Source organism: Vanellus vanellus (assembly GCF_965231255.1).
Source record: "Vanellus vanellus genome assembly, chromosome: 2".
In the NCBI taxonomy this organism is placed as follows: domain Eukaryota; kingdom Metazoa; phylum Chordata; class Aves; order Charadriiformes; family Charadriidae; genus Vanellus; species Vanellus vanellus.
Window position 1 is genome coordinate 93,858,648 of NC_138906.1, and position 13,561 is coordinate 93,872,208.

The 13,561-nt window shown below is 41.3% G+C and overlaps 1 protein-coding gene across 4 annotated transcripts in view; it reads left to right on the forward strand.

The window, feature by feature from the left end:
* IKZF1 (IKAROS family zinc finger 1) overlaps positions 1-13,561 on the forward strand; it is a gene marked incomplete at its 5' end in the record, with an annotated part of 55,686 nt that overhangs the window by 33,432 nt on the left and 8,693 nt on the right. For 2 of the 4 annotated variants that reach the window (XM_082478984.1, XM_082478986.1), the window contains 3 exons: positions 3,649-3,909; positions 9,612-9,779; positions 11,786-11,911. In XM_082478984.1, coding sequence (XP_082335110.1) covers positions 3,649-3,909; positions 9,612-9,779; positions 11,786-11,911 — 555 coding nt within the window. The remainder of the gene's footprint in view (positions 1-3,648; positions 3,910-9,611; positions 9,780-11,785; positions 11,912-13,561) is intronic. The other 2 variants (XM_082478985.1, XM_082478987.1) reach the window with 1 other exon arrangement.

A 13,561-nucleotide genomic window follows, 5' to 3' on the forward strand; every position in this document is an offset into this window, starting at 1 on the left:
TGTGTACATAGACGTGGATGTGCACAGAAATTATTTCTACAAAGACTGTATCGAGTAACTGTTTGAGAAACCTGTAAAAATGCTGACTATGTCTTGATCGGTGCATCGGGAAAGTCTGATTCCCAGGTATTTGTCACATCATCAGTGCTCCGAGAGTGATTTTCCCCTCTATAGCAAGGGAGCGACAGGGACCTCTCTCACAAAAGAAACAGAAAACACTGTTGATTTTTATTTTCAGTCTAAGTCTCCAGAAGAAAACAAATTGTATAGCCTGCCTTCCCATTTCTTATTCAGATTTAATAAAAAACTGAATAAGAAATGCTGGAGCAGTTTCTCTCTCCTGTTGTGTCTCCTACATCAAGTGGGGCTTTTTTCACTAGTTTTTATTTGAAAAACAGGTTTTCAAAAAGTGCTAAGTTTGAACATTAAGAGATTTTGTTTATTAATTAGACCTATAAAATCTCCGTGAGGACCCAGGGCCAGGCGGGTGGCCTCACCGTCCATCAGCTGTCACTGGCAAAGTGAGCTCTGCACTTGGACCGAGCCCCTGCCATGAGCTCTGCTGCCGAACGGATGCGCTTGTAAGGGCATCCTGGATGCTCGGCCTCATCTGCCTGGGGACATTCATTGAGCAGCACAGCTATGGCAGTCCAGGAGCGTAGCTGCAGAGGGCTTTAGTGAAGATTGACTGGATCAATACTCCTATCATTGCTTATGTCAAGTAATTAACTCCATCATTACTTGTGTCAGTGTTCCCCGTGGCATATTATTTGCACGTGGCTACTCGTATTATGCAGGCTCTGGTGTGTTTGTGCAGCCACTTTTGTGTAGGTACATTGTGAGGACAAGCCTTAGAAATACAAACAAAAAATATGCCAATATACACAATAATATATATATAAAATTGAACTCCCTCTTCTTCCATTGCGTAAGACCAGCAGGTATGGGAAGAACAACAATGCAATTTCACTTCTTATAACTGCAGTGACTAGAAACAAGGACGTACAGCGAAGAGATCTCTGGCACACAAAGAGGGCATGTTGGCAAAAAATAGATCCTCGTAGAAGGGTTTCACTGTAGGGACCCGCCGTTTCCCTGAGGGCGGGAGGAGGCTGGGGTAGGTGCTCTGCTCCTGTTGACCTTTTCTGTATACTTTAGCAAAAGTTCCTCTTGACTTCAGCAGGAGTTAACCTGCAAGCAAGGGGAATACCCAAGAGAGGTTATGCATTTAGAAGACACGTTAAAACTTGTTGGATGCTTTGGAAGAAAAGGGCATTTTTTACAAATGGGAATTGTTCTGGGCAGGTCAGGATTCCCCTGCCTACTGTCCTGCTGCTGTTCCTGCTTCATCCTAAACTGCTCATGTTGCTTCTGTGATGATAGTTCTGTCTTTCTCTTATAGCAATAATGCCATCTTTTACATTTACCGCTAGCAGTACCACAAACCAGCATCCTGTTTGCCTTCTTTATTGCAGCTGCATACGGGGCAGAAGGCTTTAGGGACTTTCATGCAATAATTCCCAAATCTTTTTCCCGTAAGTATACTGCAAACTCAGCTCACTACAGAGCATTTCCATCTAGTTCCTACTTTTATGATTTTTGTTTGTGTCATTTCACTTCTCAGTAGTGTACGTTTGTCTGCATACGCTACCAAAAGGCTTAAGTAGTCTGATCTTTTTGCTTTGTTTGCATGTATTTTGTTTTAACGTCACATAAAGCCTACTTCAAGAACCACCTTCTGCAAATCCCTGGCAGGCAAAGAACCTGTAATTGCTTTGTATAAATATATTTACATTCAAATTATTATTCTTAAAATTAAGAGAAAAAAATCGGTGTGTGAATTATGGAAAGTCTCTCATATGCTCAAGTCAAATGGTTCTGCTTCTGTTTGCCATGGTGAAAACAGCAGTACGGGGCTGTAGTCCGCTAAATTTGCAGAATAGCCTAGATCGCTTCTCTTTAGCCAGTCATACCATCTTTGTAAATCACTGTTTGGTCATTGATTTTTTTTTTCCCATATCTCTAAATTATTCCTCTTTTTAGGTCATACATTTTAAAGGAAAAACTGCTATTTGTGATGTGCACTTATTTTGTCTTGCATATGGTTTCTCTTAAAAATGCAATATTTGAAAAATCATTAAAATGCCTTGATTAGTAGACTTTATAAAAAGTGTCCAGTCAAGCAGTGTTCAGAAATGTGAACACCTTTCCACTCAACATGTTTCCCAGTAGGATTTTGAGTCAGATACTCGTGCCAGTCACATCTATGCAATCCTCCTGGGACACCTGGGAGGTTGCAGAGTGTAGCGGAGAAGAGTTTCTCAGACCTTTCAACTTCAAATGAATGTCCAGGTCTTTCATCTCTTGAGGTAATTATTGCCCATAGCTTCATTATGTCATTGCTACACCACCACTTATGAATAAGGCTACCATGAAACTACTGTTCCCCAAAAGGAAAAGACCTGGTCTTCGTTGGGTGAAACAGACCCCTCCTGTACTCAGCCACTAAAGTAAATGCTGTCCTTTTTGGGGTGGGGGGAAGGAAGAGGTTTTTCACTGAAAGGAGAGTAAGATTTGGGGCAATTAAGTGGTCTTTTTCAGGCTAATGAACTATTTTTTTCAGCAAAATCATCAGATTAGAAAAGAGGGAGATAACTGTAAACAAGATTTATTCTACACAAAATGTCACACAGTCCTATGGAGAGAAGAGGAATGAATACTGGCATTAACTGATCTGAATCTTGTCCCTTTTCCATAACATTTAGGTTTGCTGTGTTCATATCAGATCAAATTTACCAATTTATGTGTTATCACATATAGTGAGGCCACACCAAATTTATACCTGAATTATTCTAGCTTCAAGCGATTGTCACCTATGGGATTATAAAACAAAGAATTTATCCAATAAAGTCAAAACAGTTTTCCCGCCCACATTTGTTGATTTGACTGTTTTTCAATAGTAACTCATGGCTGTAAAGATCCTCTCATACTCAGCGATCCTAATCCTGCTGTCCTGAAAACACAATTATCACTCCTATAATCTCCTGTAATGATAGTTCTTGCTCTTAAATTCTTTCTTCCATCCTTCCCCACCCTGGTTTCTTTGTCAGTGTTTGTACTCTTTGCTTTCCTATTGTCCTTGCTTTCCCCATAGATTTGCAAACCAAATGCTTGGATTCAGTGCAGCCCTCGGGATCTTCCTGCCAAGTGGAGAATGGGGAGAGTGTTGCATTTTCAGTTCATTTTCATCCTTTGTCTTTGATGAGTTACCTAATTTCACAATTGTTTTGCACAAATCCATGTGAAGTGGATTAATTTTAATTGTCGTTATGATTAGTAGCCTGAATTGTCAAAATAAATGTTACAAATGCAAAAATCTCGAAGTGACTTAGGAACAGACTTGTAATGTTTTTGGGTTCTCAGCTCCCTGGATGCCTTGTATTTGTCTTACTGATATTCACTGTTCATTGCTCCATGTGTTACAAAGTCATCTCATTGCCCGTAGAAATGTAGTCGTGTTTGTAGCTTTTGTTATTTAGGTATATTGTACATGCTGTTTAGAAGTTATCTCCTTTGATGTGATTGTTTCTTTGCCACCATATTTATTCTGTAACACAACTGAGTGGCATCCTGTATTGTTTTTTTCAGCCGGTAATATTAAAATAGAGACTCAGAGTGATGAAGAGAATGGGCGTGCCTGTGAAATGAATGGGGAAGAATGTGCGGAGGATTTACGAATGCTTGATCCCTCGGGAGAGAAAATGAATGGCTCACACAATGGCCCAGGCAGCAAGGCTATGTCAGGAGTTGGAGGCATTCGACTTCCTAACGGAAAGCTAAAATGTGATATCTGTGGGATAATTTGCATCGGTCCCAATGTGCTCATGGTTCACAAACGAAGCCACACTGGTAAGGCCTGCCATAGTTTTTCCTTTAGTTGACAAGAATTGGCCACATATTAGGAACTAAGACTGGTTTTCTGTATCATGCACATGTTCCCTCATGTAAGATAATGCAGCATCGGTGGGCATTTGGAACTCGGTTATTTTGTTATGCCATTTCGGACAGCACAGGAATTGAGATTTCATCTTGATGGAAGTCCATCTATTGGGCTAGAAATTGTGCAGTTTGTTTGGTTTGAAGCTGCATGAAAAATTCAAATTTAAAAAAAAAGTAAAGAAGTCTTGTTTAATTTCTAAGAAATTTCTAAGAATTGCTAAAGAAAAACCCATTTGTGGCTAACTCTGAAATCGACCCAGTTCTGATGTTTCCAACAATGCAACAAAGCTCATTATGGATCAGCAATTATGCATGTAACTGGCAAAATAAGCATTAAGGGAAATGTACTGACAATCTTAGTAAAAAAAGGGTTAATTTTATGTCAAATGCTTCATGAAGTAAAAACAAGTATTGTCACCAGTCAAATCTGGACTAAAGGGTTTCAACCTTTTGTCAGAGAGACATGTAAAGATGTTGTGCTCCATAGGGATGACTTTTAATTATACAGTGCTGTGAATCTTCTTGCCTCAATTTTCTAGTTCTAAGTGGTCTCTAAGAGTGCAAAAAATGAAGAGGCTGAAACAGATGAAGAAGTAAAGACCAGAGTGAGTCTTATCTTACCTGATATAAGCTGTCTAAAAATTGGGGTTCCAATCTAAACTCTAAGGTCATCCATAGCTAAAAGAGAAGAACTGAACCTTACTGTTGCGCTACACAAGTTACTTTGAAAATGAATAAAGTATTTGGCATTTTTGCATGAATATTCAAATGTGAAGGAATCTTAAAATATTTTTAAAGTAAGAGTGACCTGTCCAGTAGTTAGATTCCACTGAAATAGTCGTGCTAGTGAACACACAGATACTTTCTTCCTCCACATCCCTCCAGTCATGCTTAAGTGATTTCCCCAGAATTACTAAGGAGTGCAATTAGCAAAGTGTTTTCAGAGTTTAATGGAGAGGATCCATGAAAAGACCCCGAGTGTCGTCCACCTCCCCCAGTGCTAATGTCTGTCATTGTTAACTGTGGCTGTTCAAGCTCTGGAAGGGAGTGATCTGTTAGGGTGACGTGGGTTCAGGAGCAGTGCTGGGGATAGTTGGCAATGCCGCTACATCGCCTACTTCAAAGTACTCTTCAATTCAATATGATAAATCCCTCTGTCAGGGAAGAGCAGATGATTATCTTTATTGGAAAAGCCACAGCTAGTTCTCAGAAGAGAGGCTACAGCCTACTTCCTAGATATAATAAAGTGCTAGTTGGTCAATTGTTTGTTGTTTTTTTTTTTTAATTGAATGTTAATGTGATCCTTTAAAAGTTGATAAAATGTATATGGAAAATGACTTGGACATGAGGCTTTTTAAACAGACCCATGGGCTTGAAGAGGACGCTGTAGGAGTCAAAATAAAATGTTGCATCGTTTAGAGGTAGCAGTCTTTGTGCTTGTTTAAGGAGGCGGCTGATTCATTAAAAGTACACTGTTGCTGCTTCGGAGAAGCTGTGTCGGGTCCCTGAGGGTCAGAGGCAGTGTTGGCACCAGGGCTGAACGTGCTGTGTGGGGACACACCTGACTTTAGGGAGGTGATACTGGTACCCTGCGGGCTCAGTCTGCGGAGGATGAGCTGTGCTGCCTCTTCCCTGCGGCAGCATCCCTGGGGGCGGGTTTCCCTGGCACAGACCTCCATCTGCCCAGACTCCCTTCCTGGCAGACGGACTGTCTGTGTGCCTGCCGAGGGTGCTCGAGGCGCTCCCAGGCAAGAGCTGCCCCTCCCAGACTTCTCCACCCTTTGCAGAGCTCTCCCCTTGCCCACGGGACCCTCTTTTTAATCAGGGAACGTAGTTAAAACCTGTGGTGGGAGCACCCCACGAGCTGCACTTCGCTCAGCAGGACCCCCTTCTTTTATAGTTAATAAAACTAAAGGGTGTGATGTTGCGACCCTGAATCCTGCCATGGAAAGAAAGGCTTTGCTTTCCCTCCCTCCCGCCTGGCCCTCGGCTCCTCTCCTGAGCAGCCTCTTCAGGGGAGCTCAGGCGGGTTTTCGGGGGCTGGCAGGGGAGTGGAGGCTCAGAGCTGGGAGTTTAAATTAAAGGGACGTCAAGAGGAAACAGTGGCGACTGCTTTTCCTTTCAGCTGCGCTGTGAAAATTAAAGTAGAAATGGAATATACTATTACAGACGTTAAACTGACTACGCCGAAGCCCATTTCAATACCTGCCCGGTGAAGGAATAAGACTCGCAAATGAATTACTTTGCTGCTAATTCATGTAAAACCTGCATATGCCGTGAGGTTTCCTTAAATAAATATTTGATAAGTGAACAAAACTCTGGCACACTAAAGTGCCAAAATAAAATGACTGCCTGACCTGATAAAAGGCATAATTACTTTTAATGAATACACCTGCCAAGTGCAGATACGCAGAGCGGCACCTGATATTTCTGCCCCCTCCTGTCTGCAGGCACTGGCGGCTTCCCCGCGCCTTACCTGTTGCTCCCGTCTGCGGAGCGAATCCCACTGGCAGATGCCCGGCTCCCCTCACTCCCCTACCCCGTGGCTTTCAGTACTTTGATTTTCTCCAGCTTGCTGCTCTCTTGCTTGGTGTTTAGGGAAAAGGAAATCTGGAAAGGAGAGAGAAACCCCCTCCTGCTGCCTGGCGCTGAGGCCTCAGGGTATAGATTCAAGGCTTCACTTGCTCAGTGTGCACATATGTGTATGCGTGTGTGCTTATGTATTTATGTGCAAATATATTTGCGTATGCATAGGTGAATATATTCCCTCCTTATATGTACACTCCTTTAACGCAAGCCACCAGTTAGTTCACTTATGTCTTGTTAGGTCTGAATGACTCAAATTTATTTAGAAAACTAATGCCCATCGAAGAACGAGCTTTTTTTTTAAAAAAAAAAAAAAAGAAAGAGAGCTATGCACATCTGAGTGTAGGGTGATTTTGTCATTACATTGTTTAAGAAATGAGAAAGATTTCAATTAAGATGATAAACGTTCTTTACTGAATAAGTAGCCCAGTGCCCGTGCTCCCACTAAGGCTTGCAAATCACTGCCGTGGTGGTTGATTCCATTGAGGGTCCCATCGCAGTTTTTGCTCCTGGGCCCACATTCCTCCACAGCTACATGCTGTCCGGTGAAATCCGCCCTGGATAGACAGGTGCTGTTCAGAACCGGCGAGAAAATAAAACACAGAGCTGACTGTTTAAACAAAAGATGCATTATGTAATTTTTCTTTCCGTCCTGTCCCTTCCCCATTTTGGGGGGATAGCGCCACACCCAGTAACCTTCCATCAGTGACCGTCTCCATCCTGGCAGAGCTGGGAGCTTTGCTGGGCTCACAAGGCCGATGTTCCCCACCCCGGTAGTTGCAGCATGGAAGACCAGTTTCAGGGCCTTTTTGTGGTGGTGGTGTCGTTTCCCTTGTACGGCAACATGAGTGCAGGTTCCTTTACATTTGATCCCACTGTAAGTTTTGTAGAAATATTTGGTATGCAGCAGGCTCGTTGGAAATGCTCCATCCGTCTCTCTTCTCCACCCAGTGCAAGATTTCACCCTGTCATTGGGAGAGCTGTAGACTGGAGATACATTTCATTCTTACTTTGCTTTACATTTCGTTCCTGGAGTGCTTTTTACAATCCTTGTTTTCTCCTCTTACGCTCCTCTGAGTAAAAATAACAGAAATGTATGCTAGAAAAGCTGTCTAGTAACAATTAACCATTTCTTCTGAATTTATGTCCTCCTCCATGACAAACTGGCTTCTTCATTACTGTTTCAGTCCATTTCTGAAAAACACCTTCCACGCTGAGTAACTGCCCCAAAGCTTAAGAGGTAAAGCAGGCAGACTCTCACCTGTTTTCTTTTTTCCCCTAACAACTACTGTGCATGGCTTATTGAAGTACATTGCAAAATCCTGTAAGGCTGATGCTGGAAATTTTGTGGGCCACACCAGTTGATCCAGTTGCGGATACAGTTTAGATTAATACAGCTACTTGATGGACAAAGAAAGTGAGCTCGTTTGGCTTGCCAGGGACTCTGCTGACCTGCTTGAAGCTGGTTTACCAATGAAAATATCTTGCCATAAAGTAGATTTGTTTTACTGTTTGCTGAATGCTCTAAAGCTGCCCGCCCTGACGGTAACATTTGCAGATTTTGGGCTGTGGGACTGTGCTGCTGCCTAATTGATTTTCAGCTATTCTTTTGCTTTACCCAAAAGTCAAAAATGATCATGCTGCACATATATGCACACGTATGGACATACAAGCTGGTCCTAGATGTGCAAAATAATACATGATGGTTACGTAAGAGAGAAGAAAGAAATTGTTTAGCTTGTATTTATTTTTTTTATCCTTTAACTTCAGCACGGAAATTTTAAATTCAGTATTATTGTTACATAAAGAAAATCAAAACTGAGAACAGAACATCTCTGGGCTGTTTCTAATATTGTCGATGCATCGTAATTACTATAGCAGATTACACTGATGCCTAAGAGAAACAGAATTCAGCAAATGAGTTTCAAAGGCTGGTTTGGCTTAGTTGAGGGCTGCGGAGAAACGGGCATGCAGGAGCGGTTCCTGCTGATGGAGTGCTCTCATGTATAAATTTTCCTTTACTCCTATCTGGTACAACTGGAAACACATTTTATTTCCCACTGACTTAAGGAAAGACCTCATCTATCTTAAATTTTTTAAAAAATAGCTAAGCAAATACATAAGCATCTTGATTTCAAACAGCACGAAAACGCAAGCAGCAGCCATATTAATCTTTGCAAAGGCCGGTTGATTCGCTTCCTTGATAACAGGCACCAGTTTCGACAAATCAAGGCTGTGCCTCTTCAAGTTTTTCCCTGTGTCTGTCCAAAGCGCAGACCAGCAGAGCCCGTTTGTGCAGCTCCTCTCTTCATACCTGACCTAGAGAAGGGTTGGGACTTCGGCATGGAAGTACAGGGCTTCCTTTGCACTGTCTTAACTTATGTGATTTTAGTCTCTCCCTTTCTCTCTCTTTCTCTGTCTCTTTCCTGATTTGGCTGCTTAGGGACAGACAGGTAATGGAGAAGAAATTGAAAGGGAAAATACAGGGAAAATGTAAATGAAAAGAAGTTATTATAACTGTTATAATGAAGTGCCTTTCATTTAAATATAAGAATGTAACGCTGAAATGAACTTGTGATCCTGAAATGCATTTTTAATGAGTTTCCTTTTTATTTTGCTGCTTCAGTGGCATATTTTAAAGACCCTTTGAAAAAAGCCACATTAAAAACCCCACCAAATGCCACAACATGCAAAATTGGATATTGGTTTATTCCAAAACTGCTGATCAGGAAGAGTGGCTCTTCAACACAAAATGTTGCAGTCACTTTATTTAAATGAGTTTGAATTTGCATTGTGATGTGCCATTCTGATTTAGAAAAAAAAAATTAGATTTTCAGATCAAATTGACCCAGCCAGTGAAGCATTAAGAAACTGGCAGGTTTAGTCTGAAAGCCTCATGTTATATCAAACCTGCAGCCGGTGGAAGTCACAGAGCGGCAGTGAGAGAACAACTTTCTCACTGAAATCTTTCTCTTGTTACCGCGTAAGATTTTTTGTTCTCACATATTTGCTCCTTCTCCCCGTAGGAGAACGCCCTTTCCAGTGCAATCAGTGCGGAGCCTCCTTTACGCAGAAGGGCAACCTTCTGCGCCACATAAAGTTGCACTCGGGTGAAAAGCCCTTCAAGTGTCACCTGTGTAACTACGCCTGCCGCCGCAGGGATGCCCTCACGGGACACCTGAGGACTCACTCGGGTAAGTGAAGGTGCAGGACTGGCCAGGGGCTCTCGTCATCGCACCCCTTGAGGAGACGGGGGTGTCCACGGCCACCGAGCCTGAGAGGCCTTCTCACCCTGGGGAGGCAAGTAGCCCCATGTTGGGTTTAACCAAGCTGTGAGCTGGCTGCAGTGTTTTAGCGGGAAAGAAATGACTAAACTCCTCTCATGCTCATGATCCTACACCAGAAGAACTGTTTTTTTTCCCATACTTCTTGGCTGATTAAAAGTTTCTGTATTAGGGTTTCATCTTACAAGCCTCATGTGAGTAATCCGTTTCATGGAACTACGAACCTGAATTGAAGCTGATGAATGATTTAGGGTTTGGATGGCATTTATCTGCATATAGAGATAATAGAAGGTCTAAACACAGTAGGTTCTAAGTCACGAAGTCTCAAAAACCTCCAGTCTGGTAGTTGTTCTCGGCCTGACGAGTGAATATCACCTACATCATTTAGCAGCAGTTATTTGTTGCACCTCGTTATTACAAGTACTTTGAAAGAGAAAGGGTGGGAAGGAGGGAGAGGGTGGGAGAGAGAAAGATAATAATCTTCCAAAAAAGAAGACTCTGGTAGAGTTTTTCGGTGTTTTGTCTCAACAGTAATACGGAGATATGAATAAATATTTTTGAAGAGCTGCACTTTTCCATTACCACGGACATCTCATTGTTTGACAGAAGCCATAGTCAAATACCTTCTGTGAAGCAAAACAATTTAGCACCTTTAAAGTGCCTTTAAAAGAAGAATGTCATCTCATCTAGTTTCCCAAGCTAAGATGGAAATGCAGATTGTTTTTTGGATAGGAGATCTCCAAAATATATCGCTAGAACTGACACTGGTAACTTTACATGCCAAAGTTGGCTTTGGGACCAGGTTCTGGATGGCAGAAGGGGAGCTCTCAAAGTGACATTTTTGTGTTGCACAAAACTAAGGAAATTCTTTAGCACACATATGAACTAATAAGATCCCTGTTGTTGGTCCCAGATGTCCAAAATAATTTCCATTTCTCCTGTTCGGTCCTGACCCAATTCAGGAAAGCACATACGTAAAATACTATTTTACCTCTCTCTCCCTTACTGTTACTGATTTTCATGGCTGCACAATTTTAAATATAATTTTTCAGATACACATGAAATTGTACCTAGACGCTTTTGGCAGACTCTGAGGAGTCTATAGCTAAAGAGACAATGCTTAAACTGTAGATTTTTTTTGTTGTTGTTCCCACAATTGGCAATTGACATCAATACATTGTAGAACAAGTTGGATGTCCGAGTCTGATTTTCACCTGAGAATTTGTAAATAAAATTAAAAAATTAAGCTGTGTAACTGTCTAAAATTGTGAAATGACATATAAGGTGACAGTCTTGTCTTGCTAACACAGAAAATTCAGGTCCAGAAGTCCACGAAACTGTATTGTTACTGTGAAATTCCTGGAACTACCTACATCTGGATTGGTGTAATACAGAAAAAATTTTGTCATGCCATTTCTCTTGAATTTCCAGAAGCAGAAAACGTGAAATCTAACATTGTCCTAAAGGGGTTAAGCTGGGTCTGGTTACATCAGAACTGACATCCAGCCGTGGGCTGGTGTCTCTACCGACACCACCATTTGCCCCATTGGCAGTCTCTGTGGGAGCTAGGCACTAAAGCAGCTGTGATCAGACCTTTGAAGGTGTCTCAGTTTCTAACATCTGTAGATGCCATTTTTGAAGATTTAATTTGCAGTCCTTATCTGATGTGAATCGTCTGAAATCAGCTTGCAGCACCCACAGAATCAGCCTGTTGGTGTAAAGATATACAACCAGTTTTCCATTAGTTTGTTTGTTGTTTTCTTTTTTTTTTTTTTTTTAAATTGACAAAATATTTCTTCAGTTCACCACAGCGTGGGTTTATTTTTAGGGTGGGCTTTTTTCCTGTTGTTCTTACCATTATTAATATGCTGTTGAATACCTCATCTGAATCTCTCAATTAATTGTGTTTTCTCCAGTTGGCAAACCGCATAAGTGTGGATACTGTGGTCGCAGCTATAAGCAGCGCAGCTCTTTGGAAGAACATAAAGAACGCTGTCATAACTACCTGCAAACTATGAATATCTCAAGCAGCCTTTATTCAGGTAATAAATGTGTCCATTTGGGGATTAACGCTGTCATGTATGGAGAAAAAGGAGTGCAAAAGGAACAGTAGTAGCGTTTGTGGCATCTTTTGCATTGGGGAGACACACACGTACCCCACATGCGTGATATTTATTCTGGATTTATATATATGATAAATATTTGGCTGTTGTGTCATTTGTTTAGCTCAAACAAGAAGCCAAAGTAAAACTTACGCATGTAGCAAAACACTTGCAAGACCTGGAAAATTTCAGTTCACCATCTCAAGACAGTATGACTACATCATCTCACCACCTTTCCCTTTTGCTTGGAGTCCTGTATCACAGTACTCTTGCGGATGTGTTCTTAATAAAGACTTAATATCAGTGTTCTAAGTAGGGTTGCAGAATCTTCTGCATCGCATGTCTCCTGCCCTTCCCAGGCACAGCTTAAGGGGCTTCCTTGACCACTGGGACCAACTCGTCTAACAGGGCTGAGCCTCTGTCTTTGATCTCACTCTGGCATTTAATTTAGCTGGTTTCACTAAGACAGTCCAGAAAAGGTAATAATTTGTTGACAGCCTTCTTCCCAACGCCCCCTTTAAAAGAAAACTGGGGGGAGGTGAGGAGCTGTTGTGCTTCTCTGAGAGACTGATCTCACGATGAAGGTAAAGGCCATTTCTTGGAGAATATCAAATCTAAAGCTATGCCTAGAAAGAGAGCAAGCAGATATTGGGGTTTGGATTTTTTTTAAAAAGATCCTAAAGATCTATATGGGATTGATCGCAGTAAAAAGCTATACAAAATCCCCTCGCATGTGCAGTTTTAGACAGAGAATATAAGATCCAGCTTCTGTGGTGGAGTTCAAGCCCATCCAGTAAGTTAAATTTCTTGCATAACTTTTTGATCCTGTCAGTATATGTTATTTGGTTTGTCAAATGACAAAAACGGAAGGTTCTCTCTGACCTATTTGCAATGATGCCTCATTTAATATTTTATATCTGGACAGAACCTGAATATGTTTTTACATGCTATCAAATAATGTAAAGTATATGCACATAGTGATAGCAGTGAATACAGCTGAGATGCTTCTGGCAGACACCATGTAAGAGCAGTGCCCCTTATAATTTTATTGAGGGGCTGGAGAATGTATAAATAGAAAAGCTCAACGTAATATACAGTAGGCAGCAATACCTATTCCTCAAAGAGGCGATGGGATTTAGAAGCAAATATTCTGTCTTGGGATTTGAATTTTCAGTGTCTGGCACATGGATTTGAATGCCTGTACACAGAACATGAAAATCTGCATAAATGAGTAACTGAACTTCTACTAAAGTCTTAGTAAGCAAAAATGTCCAGATGAACCTGATACAAGAATCATAAACTTTAATAAGAAATAATACAGTTTTAGAGATGGACTTTTGTTTATACCAAATCATTACAGGAGAGTTTACACTAGCTTAAGACTGAATATTTAATATCTCAGTGGGATGAAAACTTGGGGAATTCATGAATGCTCGGAAGAATGACTTCTTCCTTGCATGTACTGAAAGTATCATAGGTATCCATATTTGATATATTAGGAGTGCTTTGCAAATTAGAAGAAAGAATTCAAGGAATAGCCGTGGGGTTTAGACCTTGTATCCTGCCAAAAAATTCACTCTTAAATAAAAA